Source organism: Nilaparvata lugens, chromosome 14 (genome assembly GCF_014356525.2).
Source record: "Nilaparvata lugens isolate BPH chromosome 14, ASM1435652v1, whole genome shotgun sequence".
In the NCBI taxonomy this organism is placed as follows: Eukaryota; Metazoa; Arthropoda; class Insecta; order Hemiptera; family Delphacidae; genus Nilaparvata; species Nilaparvata lugens.
Genome location: NC_052517.1, coordinates 5,022,952 through 5,040,813, shown reverse-complemented (window position 1 = coordinate 5,040,813; position 17,862 = coordinate 5,022,952). Strand labels below are relative to the sequence as shown.

Here is a 17,862-nt window from a genome sequence, read left to right as displayed (position 1 = left end):
AATTTTTCTCCATTTTTTCAAAAATTTCAAAAAATAGAATTTATATTGAGAAATATTATACTGTGAAAAATTATTACCTACAGTGCGGTCCACGTTATAATGGCAGTGTTTGATTAACTTTGATGTTGCTATCCTTGTCTATCATTCCACAAAATAGGTGGTACTATCATTTTTTAGCTGTATAAAGATGGCAAATATGTTTTTGACAATCTTCTTCTTCTTCTGCTTCAATCGTCCGATTGGTTGGCAGCTTTCCATCTTTGTCTGTCCAGAGCCAGCTGTTTTAGTTGGGTATAGCTCTGGACCCCGAGATCCCGGGTTATCTGCTTCAAATATTGTAGCCGGGGTCTTCCACGAGCCCGTTGTCCACTGATTGCACCTTCCAGTATTGTTAGCGTGAATTCGCTGTGTCTTATAATATGTCCTATCCAAGAATGCCGTCTGTCCCTAAGAGATTTCAATAGAGTTTTTTGTGTCTCTTCAGCCCTTTGAAATACTTCTTCATTTGTTATTCTATCGGTCCATTTTTTTCAGCATTCGCCTCCAACACCATACTTCAAATGCATCAATTGCCTTTTCTTCCGCCTTACCGATAGTCCACGTCTCTGAGCCATATAGTGCAATACTCCAGATACAACTCTTTATAAGTCTCTTTCTCAAATCCAAATTCAGACTTTGGAGGAAAGCACATTCCGTTTATTGATGAAAATGGCCTTGGCTTCTCTTATACGGCGCTTTATGTCTTCTTTGTCTTTTCCATCCTCTGAAATAATGCTACCTAAGTATTTAAATTTTTTTACTTGTTGAGGGCGTTATTCTCTATCTTTACTATTTCAAAATCAGGATTCTTGAAGCAGATCATCACTTCTGTCTTAGCCTTATTTATCTCCATGTAAAATTCATTTTTGAGAATGTCATGCAAGGTATTCAGTGCGCTCTCTAGATTACCTTTATCTTGTGCCACTATTGCAATATCGTCTGCAAAGCGGAGCATTTGCACTCTTAATCCATTTACCTTGATTCCTGAACAATATTCCTTACATTTATTGACAGCCTGTTCTACATAGATATTGAACAAAAGCGGTGACAAACTATTATTGACAATATTACTATTATTACTATTTATTATTTGACAATATGGAAATATAATTGATTAAGGCAGAGAACAAGGAACGCTGCTCTTCTATCTTTATCCACTGCCATTATAACGTGGACCTCACTATAGTAAGTTTGAATAAGAAAATTTGACTGTGACTATGGATGTACTATAAATGAATAAATCGAAAGGAACAAAATAAATCTTAAAGTGGAATAGCCTTAATACTTGATTGTTATATTGAGATCAGAGAAAAATTTCTTGGTGTAGAATTAGTTATAATGATTTACCTGTGTACGATTGTGGCTTATGGTATTTAATAGTTCTATTTATTTGTTATTTGTGTTTACTTTTGTTACCATTTGAAGTTGTAATGCATTTTTACTTTCCTTGCCCTATTACCATAGGTAAGGAAAGTATTGCTTTCGAAAAAAATTAAGGTACCCCAATTTCTAAATTTCTATACGTTTCAAGGTCCCCTGAGTCCAAAAAACTGGTTTTTGGGTATGGTCTGTATGTGGTGTGTGTGTGTGTGTGTGTGTGTGTGTGTGTGTGTGTGTGTTGTGTGTGTGTGTGTGGTGTGTGTGTGGTGTGTGTGTGTTGTGTGTGTGTGTGTGTTGTGTGTGTGTGTGTGTGTGTGTGTGGTGGTGTGTGTGTGTGTGTGTGTGTGTGTGTGTGTGTGGTGTGTGTGTGTGTGTGTGTGTGTGTGTGTGTGTGGTGTGTGTGTGTGTGTGTGTGTGTGTGTGTGTGTGTGTGTGTGTGTGTGTGTGTGTGTGTGTGTGTGTGTGTGTGTGTGTATGAGTGTATGTGCGTCTGTGTACACGATATCTCATCTCCCAATTAACGGAATGACTTGAAATTTGGAACTTAAGGTCCTTACACTATAAGGATCCGACACGAACAATTTCGATCAAATGCAATTCAAGATGGCGGCTAAAATGGCGAAAATGTTGTCAAAAACAGGGTTTTTCGTGATTTTCTCGGAAACGGCTCCAACGATTTTGATCAAATTTATACCTAAAATAGTCATCGATAAGCTCTATCAACTGCCACAAGTCCCATATCTGTAAACATTTCAGGAGCTCCACCCCAGCAATGCAGATAGATTCCCAATTATCAGGCTTCAGATACAATTGAAACAAAAAAAATCAAGTGGAGTAGATTGAGCATGAAAATCTCTACAATTAATGTTCAGTAACATTTTCACCTAAAATTTAAAATAAGCTTTAAATTCGAGAAAATGTGATTATTCAATCGCAAATTATTGTTGATTCTATTAAATCATTCACTATGAAGAGATAGCAGACTTCGTGTGTCTGCAGCGCTATTGTCTTGTCACCAGCTGGCTCAAATCTTTGAATAGTAGACTTGAGATGCGCGTGAACACTAGCGTCAGGTGATCAATTTTCATAACGACAAGGAAAGTTGTGTGAGTGCGCCACACCAGATTTTTATGTTCTCTTTTGCTACTACAATAAAATATTTATTATTATTATTAATATAAGTGATATTCAGGTTATAAAGTCAGCATCCGATTAATATTGGTGTTGCTACCCTTGTCTGTCATTAGACAAAGCAGATAGCTCTATCCTTTTCCAACACCGCACCGATGCACTTTTAATGAATTCTACAAATTATGGGATATCTTCTCATGCTAAATTTTTCTCTATGGTATCACCATAAATGATACAGTATCAACACACATGATACAGTATTAGCACAATATAATACAGTATCATGTCAACATGTTACACTACACCATAATTTGATACAAAACTTGCAAACTTTAAATGAATTCTACAAACTATAATTAAACGAAAATCCAAATTAAATGCTGTAATTCACCCCGAAGACTTCTGCTACTGCAAATATTGACAACAGGGTAAACAGCTACAGTAGATGGAAATTCGATGAGCGCTACTATTCAAAAATTATTTGTCAGCCCGGGAAACGAACCCAGTACCTCCTACTTGCCGGTCAGGAATGCTTACCCTTACACCAAACTGACAATCTCTGGATAGCAAATCTCTGAATTCTACAAACCATGGGATATCATCTAATGCTATATTTTCCCTATGGATCACCATAAATGATACAGTATCAACACAATACGATACAGTATCACCACAAATGATACAGTATTAAAAGTAAATTCGTATGGCTTTTTGTTGGTGGGGAGTCCCTTGCGGGAAGGTCCCACCGCCTGAATATATAATTTAAGCCGTCAATGGGCCTTACGACTGTCATACTTCAGCCGGGACCGACAGTTTAACGTGCCCATCCGATAACACGGGAGTGATCTGGTTAAAAAACTTTTGGTATTGAGAGGTTTTGAACCCGGGATCTCTATGCTGCTACGCAAGCACTCTATCCACTAGACCACGGATCAATCCGATACAGTATTATCTCAACTCGATACACAACAAACACCATAATTTGATACAAAACTTTCAAACTAATGAATGCTACAAATCACGGGATATCTTATCATGCTATATTTTCCCTATGGATCACCATAAATGATACAGTATCATCATAATATGATACAGTATCATGTCAAATTAATACACAACACCATAATTTGATACAAAACTTCCAAACTAATGCGAATTCTACAAATCATGGGATAACTTCTCATGCTATATTTTCCCTATGGATCACCATAAATGATACAGTATCAGAACAATATGATACAGTATCATGTCAACTTGATACACAACACCATAATTTGATACAAAACTTCCAAACTAATGCGAATTCTACAAATCTTGGATATCTTCTCATGCTATATTTTCCCTATGGATCACCATAAATGATACAGTATCAACACACATGATACAGTATCAACACAATATGATACAGTATCACCTCAACTTGATACGCAACATCATAATTTGATACAAAAATTCCAAACTTTGAATGAATTCAACAAACCATGTGATATCTTCTCATGCTATATTTTCCCTTTGCTATGATTTTGCATTCAGAATATTCTTTATTGATTGATACAATAGGTACATCATAAAAATGATAGGGAGAGAAAAAAATAAGGTAACCTTGTGCCATTCCTCTCCCAAATCTCCCAAATTCAGATAGGGTTACACATAGTCCCAAATAGGTTGAGTCTTGTAGTTGTTCACTTCACAAAATTTTCAGTCCTTAATTATTCTCACAATTAATATAATAATAATATGGAGTGACCTGGCTGGCTGAGGTCTGGTGTCAGAGTTTTCAGGTCGCAACTGATCAATGTCAGGGCCTCTCACATGACCTAACGACTGCTTTTTTTTTGGCAGCCAGGACCGACGGTTTAACGTGTCCATCCGAAACACGGGAGTGGCCCGAAATAAATATCTTGCCCGGGCAGGAATTTGAACCAGGGCCTCTGAATCATAAAAACTAAATCATAAATCTGATCTACTCGACTACGGCCACTCCAATTATAAATCTATATATATATATATATATATATAAAAGCGAAATGGCACTCACTCACTGACTGACTGACTGACTGACTCACTCACTCACTCGCAGTATTAAAAATCTACCGGACCAAAAACGTTCAAATTTGGTAGGTATGTTCAGTTGGCCCTTTAGAGGCGCACTAAGAAATCTTTTGGCAATATTTTAACTCTAAGGGTTGTTTTTAAGGGTTTAAAGTTCGTCTTTTAGCATGTATATTCTTCTTCTCCCAATCTCTTAATATTATAATTGAAATTTCCATATCATATGTTACTATAGAACTATAATCTAGAGAGAGTACCTCTTCGAAACAGTTGTTAACTGGCAACTAAATTAATAATTTTGTCAGGTTGGCATTAAGTTGAGTTGACTTTGTTAGGTTGGCACCAAGTTGAAGATTTAAATGCATTTATCGCAGAAAAATTGATTGGGCACTGCTACTTCAATCCTGGGAATATTATATTACTAGCCGTCAGGCTCGCTTCGCTCGCCATATCCGTTTAGCCAGACGTAGTCTGGCCCCCGACTGGATTGTCCTAACATATGATAAAAATGCTCAAATGAAAAATGCAGGCGAGCGAAGCGAGCCTGCTGATCTCATTCTTGGACGATCCAGTCGGGGGTCCAGGGGGCGGAGCCCCCTGGCTAGATTGATTGATTGATTGAGTACTTTATTTATGTAGATTACAATATATACTGGCTTATACACTTATATACAATATAGCTTACAATACTGCAAAATTATAGATGAATTTACATAATATAGACTAAGAAAATAATTATTGAACTGTATATGATATGAAAAAGCAGTTTGTAATATAATAACTATAGATAATAATCATATTGTTATGCATCTACATAAATTGGCGGAGCTTTGGACATATCAATGTCCATTCTTCGGAAAGATATTAGAAATATCCTCCCCACTAACTCTCTACCACTACCCTCTACTAGACGGATATGGCGAGTGAAGCGAGCCTGACGGCTAGTATATACAAATAGTTATGTATTCAATGTTTCAGGAGATAGGCCTGATGGAACTCAATATACAGCAGAAGACGATAAATATTTGGAAACCTTCCTGGATATGATGGATAAATTCGATGCTAACAGAACAGACACACATAAAATACGCGCGTTTCTATTTGAAGGAGATGGCGTGAATAATGGTACCATGCAGTTGAAGGGCAGATTACTCGGTAAGTTGACAAATAAAAATTAATTTTACTAACTCTAGTGCGGTCCACGTTATAATGACATTGTTTGACTAGTAGTTCTGAGAACAGTAGACCTCACGCATTATTCTCATCCACAAGTACCTGATTGAAACTATAGACCTTATGGAAATACAGCAATAGACTGGCTTCTCCACACATCTGTGTAATCACTTGTCAGCTGATTTATGATGAATAATTCTGTAGTCTGATTTTTACTCTAATATTTGCGTATGAAGGAGGCTCCTTTTTCCTTTTATATTATCCTTGAAATGCAAAATTTCCAAAAACCTTGTACATACTTCGACGCGCAATTAAAAAAGGAACATACCTATCAAATTTCATGAAAATCTATTACCGCGTTTCGCCGTAAATGCGCAACATATAAACATATAAACATTAAGAGAAATGCCAAACCGTCGACTTGAATCTTACACCTCACTTCGCTCGGTCAATTAGCAATGGTATTGCTATCCTTTTCTATCATTCAACGAAGCGGATAGCTATATCTCTTTCTCGCTTTGCTTGGTTGCCAGATCTTTTAACAATGTAGAATTGATAATTAATTAACAAAATATTTTATCTTAATTAAGAAAATCCATTATGAAATTATTGAAAAATATAATGTCTTGTTGACCGAGCGAAGTGAGATCTAAGATTCAAGACGACGGTTTGCCATTTCTCTTAATGTTTGAATGTTTAAATGTCTATATATTCATATGTTGCGCATTTACGGCGAACGCGGTAATAGATTTTCATGAAATTTGACAGGTATGTTCCTTTTTAAATTGCGCGTCGACGTATATACAAGGTTTTTGGAAATGTTGCATTTCAAGGATAATATAAAAGGAAAAAAGAGCCTCCTTCATATGCCAATATTAGAGTAAAAATCAGACTATAGAATTATTCATCATAAATCAGCTGTCTAGTGGACTATAATACTACCCGTTCAAAAACATCGAACATCTTGAAAATGTATCTTCCCATCAACGTTGTAGACAGTTGCAGCCAGACCTGATAACAGCGCTCACACTCACATTCCGGGACGACACGTCACGGTACGATAGAAAAAAAGTTCTATGTTTATTTAGGATTTTTCTAGACATTTTAAATTGATACATTATTTATTAATTTTTGAGAAAACATAACAACAGGTCAATGTAACTTACTGAGCGCTAGGTCTATTGTTCACAGAGCTACTAGTTTAATAAAATATAATTGATCATTTTAAACGAGAATGAACAGTTAATATTACATCAATGAACCTGTATCAGCTACCGTCTATAGAAGACAGAGGATCGGCAACGTTGTTCTGCTATCTTTCTCCACTGCCATTATAACGTGGACCTCACTATAGAATAATATAACTTACTATGAGGAAGTATTATCAAGTATTAGTGTTGGTAATTAATTATTTTGTATAATTGGATCAATAAAATAATACAAGAATCACGTAAAGAATAGAGAATAAAGGTATAGGTCTAACAATTTATATTTATTCATTTATTCATATACAAATCATACTGATCCCTGGCTTTAAGGGTAACCGTCCACTGGAGCCGTATTCAACCGATCCTATCGGCCGTTGGATCGGACGAATTTGACGGCCGTTAATTCGGCCGAATATGGTCGTCCATTGTAACCGTTTACGTCAGTCTAGTTCAGTAGTTGGCTGGTTGCCAGAAAGTGAAGTGGCAAGCTAGTTAGTAGGCAAAGTCATTCTTCTGTGAGTGTTTACTCACAAATATAATAAAAAATTTTTATAAAATGAAAACAAGTTCAAAAAACAAAAACAGACAAGACTGTGATACAATTTCGAGGTTAGGACAGTGGCGCCATTTCACCAAACTGTTATGGGGGGGGGGGCAATAATCAAGAGGTATGGGGGGAAGGAATACGCCCAAAGGATAGAGGGTCATGGGTTTCCCCATAAATGTTACATTCGAAGATGTTATTAAATGCTTCATTTTCTCCAGTTTTATACAAATGTGGTTGAAGTATCAATATAAGCAATACTAATCATGAAGAATTTATTAGAAATATAGGCCTACAGAGAGGCCCTAAAGTAGGAATACACTGAAACAGATTTCTTAAATAATCATGGAAAAAGATAATTTTTTCTTTTACAATGACAATTTCAACAATTTCATTGGGGATTATATTCTAATTGGAAAATAACTTTCAGTTAGAAAGCTGAGGAAACAAATTTCACTGAAACAGATTTCTTAAATAATCATGGAAAAAGATAAATTTTTCTTGTACAATGACAATTTCAACAATTTCATTGGGGATCATATTCTAATTGGAAAATAACTTTCATTTAGAAAGCTGAGGAAACATTAAGATGTTCCCGTAATTCTCACCAACTCTGTACATACATTATTGATTGTCTGATTGTGCCCTTTCTTTTGCTTTCACGGTGACATCTTGCAACTTGTTAATTCTCACGTTGAAATTTATGCAATAACTCACTTATTGTGCCCTCATCAATAATTGTACCCATTCTATATTTAAGCTTCAACTATACCACAGAGAAAAATATATTCTTTATTACTCCGTAGCCATACTTTCAAGGCAATTTTGCTGCATTGTTGATACTGTAGAAGGAATTATACTTTGCTGTTTAAAAAAAGTATCAAATCGGTATGAGATTCTAAGGATTCGTGTAAATAGACCCGCATTTTCATTATTCATCTGATCCTTGGGGGGCCCAGGCCACCCCCCTGCCCCCCCTAAATAGCGCCCCTGGGTTAGGATGATGTTGTCTCAGCTCGACTTCGGCCGGATAGAGCCGGAAAATCCCATTCAATTCGGATTGAAAATTGATCGGCCGTGGACGTATGAACCTGTTGCAATGGACGAGCATTTATAGCTTTCTTTGTTGGGGGATCGTTCGGACGAGTTCGGTAGTTTTCGGCCGATGCTAGTTCGGACGAAATCGGTTCCAGTGGACGGCACACCTAAATAGTGAACCTCACTAGTTTCTCTGATAATAAAACAATATAATCCAAGTTGAGACTTCTACAAAATTCAGCTGCGTTGTGAAATTGTGAGAAATTGAAAAAAGTTCTCATGCAATATGGTTTAAAACATATTAATCTTGACAACACAGTGGATACAGGGTTGTCTAATTGAATATACTCATAAAATATTAGGTAAAATATGGCGCAAATGAATCATATTGAACTGACAATATTCTTTTGTATTCTACCTTAATATGGAGAAATTCTACAATGTCTGTTCATATACCTACCTCATTTATAAAAACAATATGAAAATCTTGAAGCACACTTATTTTTAAAAAACAAAGGATGCTTCAAGATTTTTATATTGTGTTTATTGATTTAAATAGTAGCCCATGTGAATAAAGTGTTTCTATCTCATTCATTATACCTATATCACCTTTGGTAGAGAGTTAGTGGGGAGGATATTTTTAATATTCTTTCCGAAGAATGGACATTGATATGTCCAAAGCTCCGCCAATTTATGTAGATGCATAACAATATAATTATTATCTATAGTTATTATATTACAAATTGCTTTTTCATATCATATACAGTTCAATAATTATTTTCTTAGTCTAGATCATGTAAATTCATCTATAATTTTGCTGTATTGTAAGCTATTGTATATAAGTGTATAAGCCAGTATATATTGTAATCTACATAAATAAAGTACTCAATCAATCAATCAATCAATCACATTATCATTTTCAATCATACATGAATCATATCATTGAATTAAAACACAATAGATTATATCAGTATCCTTTTATTCTATAGTGAGGTCCACGTTATAATGACAGTGGAGAAAGATAGGAGAGCAACGTTGCCGATCCTCTGTCTTGTCAATGCCTTCTATAGACGGTAGCTGATACAGGTTTATCAATGTAATATTAACTGTTCATTCTCGTTCAAAATAATCAATTATATTTAATTAAGCGAGAATTTATATTTTTCAATAATTTCATAATTGAGATGAACAATTTTGTTAATTATTTATTAATTCTACAAAACCAGCTCTGTACCTTGTTTAATAAGATTTATATGAATTTTCAAAGTTGTAAAGTACTTTTTGAATCACCCGGTATATATTTGCTTGTGCATGTGGGAGATAGGAATATTAATATTAACTGTTCATTCTCGTTCAAAATAATCAATTATATTTAATTAAGCGAGAATTTATATTTTTCAATAATTTCATAATTGAGATGAACAATTTTGTTAATTATTTATTAATTCTACAAAACCAGCTCTGTACCTTGTTTAATAAGATTTATATGAATTTTCAAAGTTGTAAAGTACTTTTTGAATCACCCGGTATATATTTGCTTGTGCATGTGGGAGATAGGAATATTAATATTAACTGTTCATTCTCGTTTAAAATAATCAATATTATATTTTATTAAGCAAGAAATTATATTTTTCATTAATTTCATAAATAAGATGAACAATTTTGTTAATTATTTATTAATTCTACAAAACAGCTCTGTACCTTGTTTAATAAGATTTATATTATGAATTTTCAAAGTTGTAAAGTCCTTTATGAATCACCCGGTATATATTGCTTGTGCATGTGGGAGATAGGAATATTAATATTAACTGTTCATTCTCGTTTAAAATAATCAATATTATATTTTATTAAGCAAGAAATTATATTTTTCATTAATTTCATAAATAAGATGAACAATTTTGTTAATTATTTATTAATTCTACAAAACCAGCTCTGTACCTTGTTTAATAAGATTTATATTATGAATTTTCAAAGTTGTAAAGTCCTTTATGAATCACCCGGTATATATTTGCTTGTACATGTAGGGGATAGGAAATTCAAGAATAACGCATCATCACGTCTCAACTACTCAACTGATTAACTTGAAATTCTGCATAAGATAACTTGAAATTCTTATAATAATTTACCGAGGATGGTTATAAGTCTGTTTTGAATTCGTCAAGTTTTTAGTTGGATCCTTGCGGAGCACGGGCTACCCCCCTAATAAATAAATATCACTGACTTATCTATTCATATATGGGCTTGCATGAAAAGTTTGAAAAATCTGAGAATTTGGCAACGTGGATATATTGTCAAATTCTCTACGTTTTTCTATTCAGATTATTGCAGTAGATTTTATTAACCCCGAAGAGACACACTGGGGTGTTTCACACCCCAGGGATTTTTTTTTCTGTTCTGCAGTTAACAATATCAAATAGATGAGAATTTATGCCCACTCTAAATTAGGTTTGTAGTATTGTCAACTACTCTCCACCACTTCCAGTCAGTAATAGCATTCTACAAGGTCACCAGCTCATCTTGTTCTTCGTATGGGGTGTCTAACACCCCAGAGTGTCTTTTACGTAGGACTTTTATGAAACACTTTTATTACAAAGATTTACTTGTATTGTCACTACGAATGTGGTATGGGATGATGGATCAGATTGGAATGAATGCTATGATTCTCTACAACTTGAGATTCAAAACAATAAAATGAAGAGACGTGAGTTTTTGATGAAGTTGTCATTGGCAATGATCAAGCCATTCGTTCAAACCGGATTAGGAGCTCCAACACTTAGGCGGAACATACGTACTTCTAAAATTAGTATAAATATTGATAAGCAGTGCTTTACTTTCTATTTCTGTATGCACTTGGAACAAAATGATTGGGAAATGATGAAGTATGGTCTAAGTACTTGTTTTTTTTCATATTTTTCAAAGAAAGATTGGGGTGTTCAACACCCCAGTGTGTTTATTGTGTTAGCATAAAGTAAGTGTGTCTCTGTAGGGTTAATAATTTTCCGATTTTCTATGTTTAAGGTGATCAATATTCAGAATCTATGGCTGGTGTTGACTTTGACTCATACATGAAGACTATGACCGATATAGCAATGTTGATGCAGTCCTTAAAGGAGTATAGCTCTGTCGTCTGCCCATATATGGCTGCAACTGACTTTGAAACTATGAGAAAAATATTCAATGTATTGTTAGACCAGATTTACAAACCGAAAATGAACTAAACTTACAAAAATGTGTTCAAATTTAAACTAATTTTAATAAAAGTTTGAAGAAGTTACTTATTTTGTCAATTTATTTGGGGGAAATTTGGTGTATTCGATGAGACAGACTATCCTATATAGTGAGGTCCACGTTATAATGGCAGTACTTGACTAACATTGGTGTTGCTATCCTTGTCTATCATTCGATAAAGCAGATAGCGCTATCCTTTACTAGCTTCACAACGTTGCCTGATCGTTTTGTCAATGTAGAAATATATTTAGTTGACAAAATATTCAATCTCAGTCATAAAAAATATTTTTTCTTCTTGACAAATAGAATATAACTAATTATTTTTCAAAAGAGTAAGCAGTTAATATTACATCAGATATACCAGTATCAGCTATCCTCTATAGAAGGCAGTGGCAAGGTAGAGAATCGACAACCCTATTCTCCTATCTTCCTCCACTGTCATTATAGCATTGACCTCACTATATTGTTCTATAAACATTTGAATAAATTGCTAGTTGTTATAATGTATCTGTAATTACCATTTTTACTCAATTATAAAAAATAATTACCATACCATAAATAATTTAAAATTAAAATACCCTAGTTGAAAATTCATAATATTTGGACAATTTAAGACAAAATTAGGAAATTGAAGAAGTTTTGGGCAATAGCCTGTTTTTTATTTTCCGATCCTTGTATTGTTCACTCTATCCAATAAATAAAAATATTGAATCACGAAAAGATAACCAATGGGAATAATTAAACCACTGGAAATTACGGTACAAATTGTAAAGAAACAAAAATAATCTTGCCTCAAGTAAAGCAGTAATAAGAGAATAAACAACAAAACATCAAAGATACTGAAACCTAACATAATTTATAATTCATTTATTGTATAAAATACTATAATCATAATACAATTATGACATTGGAGGAAAAACTAGGCTGAGCCTGTACTATTTCTCTCCAAAAATTTTGATAAAATGTTAATGTTGTCCAAAAGATAAGGTTATGTAATCACACACTGCTTTGTTGCTTGATTTTCGGTCCAGAAATGATGATTTAAAATTTTGAATTTTGAAGGTTGATTTTATACTCCAAATGAATCACAGAATGTATCACAATAAATTAAAAACATTATTACTTTACAACATAAAAAATGTTGTTCGAAGACTTTTGCTGCATGCATGACAAGCTTGTATGTACACACATATTCAACACACTTGTCCTGTCGATATGCATTATAAGTGCATAATGAGTTATCATTCAATCAAGTACATAATAATGCGTGCATCAAGAACACGGCACAACAATTTGACAATAGTTATTTGTGCAACTAGTGCGCAAAGTGACAGTTTGCTGCACCGAAAGAAACGTTTACGCCCGAGCCGTAGGCAAGGGCGGAATGGTTTCTTGAGTGCAGCAGAGGAACTTTGCGCACGTATTTCACATTAAGTTTTTCCTACAGTTACCATTGAATATGAAAAGTGGGTAATTATGGGTAAAATTGCCTGAAATCTATCAAATGTTTTTCTGTGTAATTTTATTATTGATAAAAACCTTAATTTATTGTCAAATTTAATAAAAATGTTGTCGTTGGTTATAATATCTAATTAATGGTGTGCTCGTTGTGCTTCGTTGCACCTCTGCTCACTATAGCAGCCACAGCAGTCACTGTTACCAACTTCATTTTGATTTTGCTGCACTGGTGCTCCATATAACCTACTAAGTATTTTGCGTTGCCATGTTGCAAATCTGGAGTGCAGAAAAATTTTTCCCGCACTAGAGCGGAAAAGTGATTCTTTGCGTTCTGTAATCAGTGCAGCAATGGCCACTTTTCAACGTAGCTGTAGGAAAATACTATAATGCATCTATATGCAATCTATGACGACTGAAGATTATCTATGCAATCTATGGATCACTACAGCTGAAGATGTGTTGGGTTTCAACACCAAGCTGCAGTCCTATAGTGAGGTCCACGTTATAATGGCAGTGGAGAAAGATAGGAGAAAAATGTTGCCGATAGCCGGTAGCTGATACAGGTTTATTGATGTTATATTAACTGTTCATTCTCGTTTGAAATAATCTATATATATATAAAAGCGAAATGGCACTCACTCACTGACTGACTGACTGACTCACTCACTCACTCGCATAACTAAAAATCTACCGGACCAAAAACGTTCAAATTTGGTAGGTATGTTCAGTTGGCCCTTTAGAGGCGCACTAAGAAATCTTTTGGCAATATTTTAACTCTAAAGGGTTGTTTTTAAGGGTTTAAAGTTCGTCTTTTAGCATGTATATTCTTCTTCTCCCAATCTCTCAATTATAATTGAAATTTCCATATCATACGTTACTATAGAACTATAATCTAGATAGAGTACCTCTTCGAAACAGTTGTTAACTGGCAACTAAATTAATAATTTTGTCAGGTTGGCATTAAGTTGAGTTGACTTTGTTAGGTTGGCACCAAGTTGAAGATTTAAATGCATTTATCGCGGAAAAATTGATTGGGCACTGCTACTTCAATCCTGGGAATATTATATTACTAGCCGTCAGGCTCGCTTCGCTCGCCATATCCGTTTAGCCAGCCGTTTAGTCTGGACCCCCGACTGGATTGTCCTAACATATGATAAAAATGCTCAAATGAAAAATTCAGGCGAGCCTGCTGATCTCATTCTTGGACGATCCAGTCGGGGGTCCAGGGGGCGGAGCCCCCTGGCTAGACGGATATGGCGAGCGAAGCGAGCCTGACGGCTAGTCAATTATATTTTATAAAGCAAGAAAACATATTTCTCAATAATCTTATAATGAATTTTCATAATTAAGATGAAATATTTTGTTAATTAATTATTAATTCTACATTTTTAAAAGACGATCTGGCATCAGAGGAAAGCAAGAAAGAGATAGCGCTATCCGCTTTGTTGGATGATAGACAAGGATAGCAATACCATTGCTAATCAAACACTGCCAGTATAACGTGGACCTCAGTATAAGTAGAAGTCTAATAAATGTGGATGTGACAAACATAAAACTGTGTTTTTTCAAATATGGAAAAATTCCACATTATCAATTCTCATTAACAAATTTTATAAAGACATTGATTTGAGCATAGTTTATTTTTAATCATTATAGACTAGTAGTTCTGTGAACAGTAGACCTCACGCAGTATTCTCATCCACAAGTACCTGATTGAAACTACAGACCTTATGGAAATACAGCAATAGGCTGGCTTCTCCACACATCTGTGTAATCACTTGTCAGCTGATTTATGATGAATAATTCTATAGTCTGATTTTTACTCTAATATTGGCATATGAAGGAGGCTTCTTTTTCCTTTCATTATTATCCTTGAAATGCAAAATTTCCAAAAACCTTGTATATACGTCGACGCGCAATTAAAAAATGAACATACCTGTCAAATCTCATGAAAATCTATTACCGCGTTTCGCCGTAAATGCGCAACATATAAACATTCAAACATTAAGAGAAATGCCAAACCGTCGACTTGAATCTTAGACCTCACTTCGCTCGGTCAACAAGAATCAACAATTGATATCAGATGAGATATAGGGGGATGACTTGAATCACAGCTATCTACTATAGAAGGCGGTGGTAACAGAGAATCGGCAACTCTGTACTCCTATCATGTCCACTGACTTTATAACGTGTTTCTCTCTCTAGACTAAAGTGCCTTAAATGTCAACTAATAAAACACTATCGTGTTTTAATCTGTTATTTCATATTTAAAACTTTTTAAAAAAAGTTACTATGATTTTATTTTATGAATGAAAAATAAGTAGCCCTGAATACATAATGAATTTAAGAAAGTATTACTCAGATTATAGATTAATTATTCATAATTATTGTTTGACATGAATCCCAGTTAAATGCTGTAAATTACCCCGAAGACTTCTGCTACTGCAAATATTAAATACTGAATATTGAATAATGCTATCCAGAGATTGTCAGTTTGGTGTTAAGGGTAAGCATTCCTGATCGGCAATTAGGAGGTACTGGGTTCGATTCCCGGGCTGACAAAAATCCCGGGCTGAAATTCATCGAATTTCCATCTAGCTGTTTACCCTGTTGTCATATTTGCAGTAGCAGAAGTCTTCGGGGTGAATTACAACATTCAATTGGGATTTTTGTTTGATAATAATAATTATTATTAATTCATTAGCATTTGAATAATTGCAATATCTCAGTAATTTCCATTAATTATTCCCTTATTTTTATGTTCAAGGTGGCAAAAGTTCAGAATCAGGAGTTGATTACAAGAAGTACCTGAAATCAATAAATGACATCAGCAATTTTATAACCGCCATAAAGGATTATAGTTTCATAGTTTGCCCGTTTTTTGCAGAAGTTAATATCGAAAAGTTGAGAAAAATAGTGATTATGTCAATAGACATTCTTTTCAAACCTAAAGATGTCTAACCTTATCTTAACCAAATGTGTTTGGGATTAACCTATATTCAATAAAAAACCTGTGTTTGTATGTATCAATAAAAAAATTGCCCGTTTTTGCCAAAGTTAAAATTGAAAAGTTAAGGAAAATAGTGATTATGTCAACAGACATTCTTTTCAAACCTAAAGATGCCTAACCTTACCTTAATTAAATGTGTTTGGGATTAACCAATATTTTCAATGAAAAACCTGTGTTTGTATATGTTTGTATATCAATAAAAATATTGCCTGTTTTTTGCCGAAGTTAATATTGTATAGTTTAAGGAAAATAGTGATTATGTCAATAGACATTCTTTTCAAACCTAAAGAAGCCTAACCTTACCTTAATCGAATGTGTTTGGGATTAACCTATATTTTCAATAAAAACCTTGTTTGTATGTGTCAATAAAAAAATTGCCCATTTTTGCCAAAGTTAATATCGAAAAGTTGAGGAAGAAAGTGATTATGTCAATAGACATTCTTTTCAAACATAAAGATGTCTAACCTTACCTTAATCGAATGTGTTTGGAATTAACCTATATTTTCAATAAAAAACCTTTGTTTGTATGTGTCAATAAAAAAATTGCCCATTTTTGCCAAAGTTAATATCGAAAAGTTGAGGAAAATAGTGATTATGTCAATAGACATTCTTTTTAAACCCAAAGATGCCTAACCTTACCTTAATCAAATGTTTTTGGGATTAACCTATATTCTCAATAAAAACCTGTGATAGTTAATTAGATAGTAATATGTTAATTATTATTAATTGATAGTTAATAATAAATTAATTATTATTAATTTACTATTAATAATAGTTTCAAGACCTATTTATACCTAAAGCTGGCCACTAACGGTGGTACATGTACCTTCTTTTTTCAGTCTTCTTCTTCTTTTTTTTTCTTCTTCTTCTTCACCATTTTCTCCCTCCACTTCTCCTCCTCCTCCTCATACTCCTTCCCCTACTTCCACTGCAATTATCTCCTCCTCTTCTTCTTCATGAAAGTTCTTCTTCTCCTTCACCATTCTCTCCTCCTCATTCTTCTATTCCTCCTCTTCCTCCTCCTCCTCTTCTCGTGTTCTCCTCTTTTACCTCCTCTTCCTTGTTCTTCTTCTCCCTCTTCTTCTTCATCTCGTCCTCCTTCTTCCTCTTCTACTCCGTCTTCTTCTGCTTCTTCTTTTGTCTTTCTTCTTCCTCTTCTCCTCATCCGCTTTCTCTTCTTCTTCTTCCTCTTCTCTTCCACTTTCTCTTCTTCTTCTTCTTTCTCTCTTCTTCTTCTTCTTCTTCTTCTTCTTCTTCTTCTTCTTCTCCATGACAGAATAAATATCCTCAAAATTGACATAAAACCTACCGTACATGCTCTTTTGAACGTTTGTAATAAATAATATTGGAATAATTAGGAATTTATGAGCAATCACCGTTCCTTTATTATGTTATATGCAATTATTTATTTTGTATTACATGTAACAATGTTCCATTCTTCGGTGAATAAGAAAAAAATAGAATTCAACCGCCATTATTATTGGACAAATGAAACAAATAAATGAGAGTATCAAGTTAAAAATAAATAGTCTATTATTGTAATCATTTACACACAATTATTATGAGGTAGGAATTAGACATAAAATTAAATAACAGGAACA

General features: G+C 34.1%; 1 protein-coding gene across 1 annotated transcript; it reads left to right on the top strand.

Annotated features, from left to right (window-relative positions):
• Positions 1-5,580: 5,580 nt before the first annotated feature.
• LOC120354165 lies at positions 5,581-11,839 on the top strand (the record flags this gene model as incomplete). The annotated part of the gene is given in 2 exon segments (XM_039440592.1): positions 5,581-5,757; positions 11,584-11,839. Coding segments are annotated over 2 exon segments (377 nt in total), but the record flags the coding sequence as incomplete, so codon positions are not given.
• Positions 11,840-17,862: the final 6,023 nt, after the last annotated feature.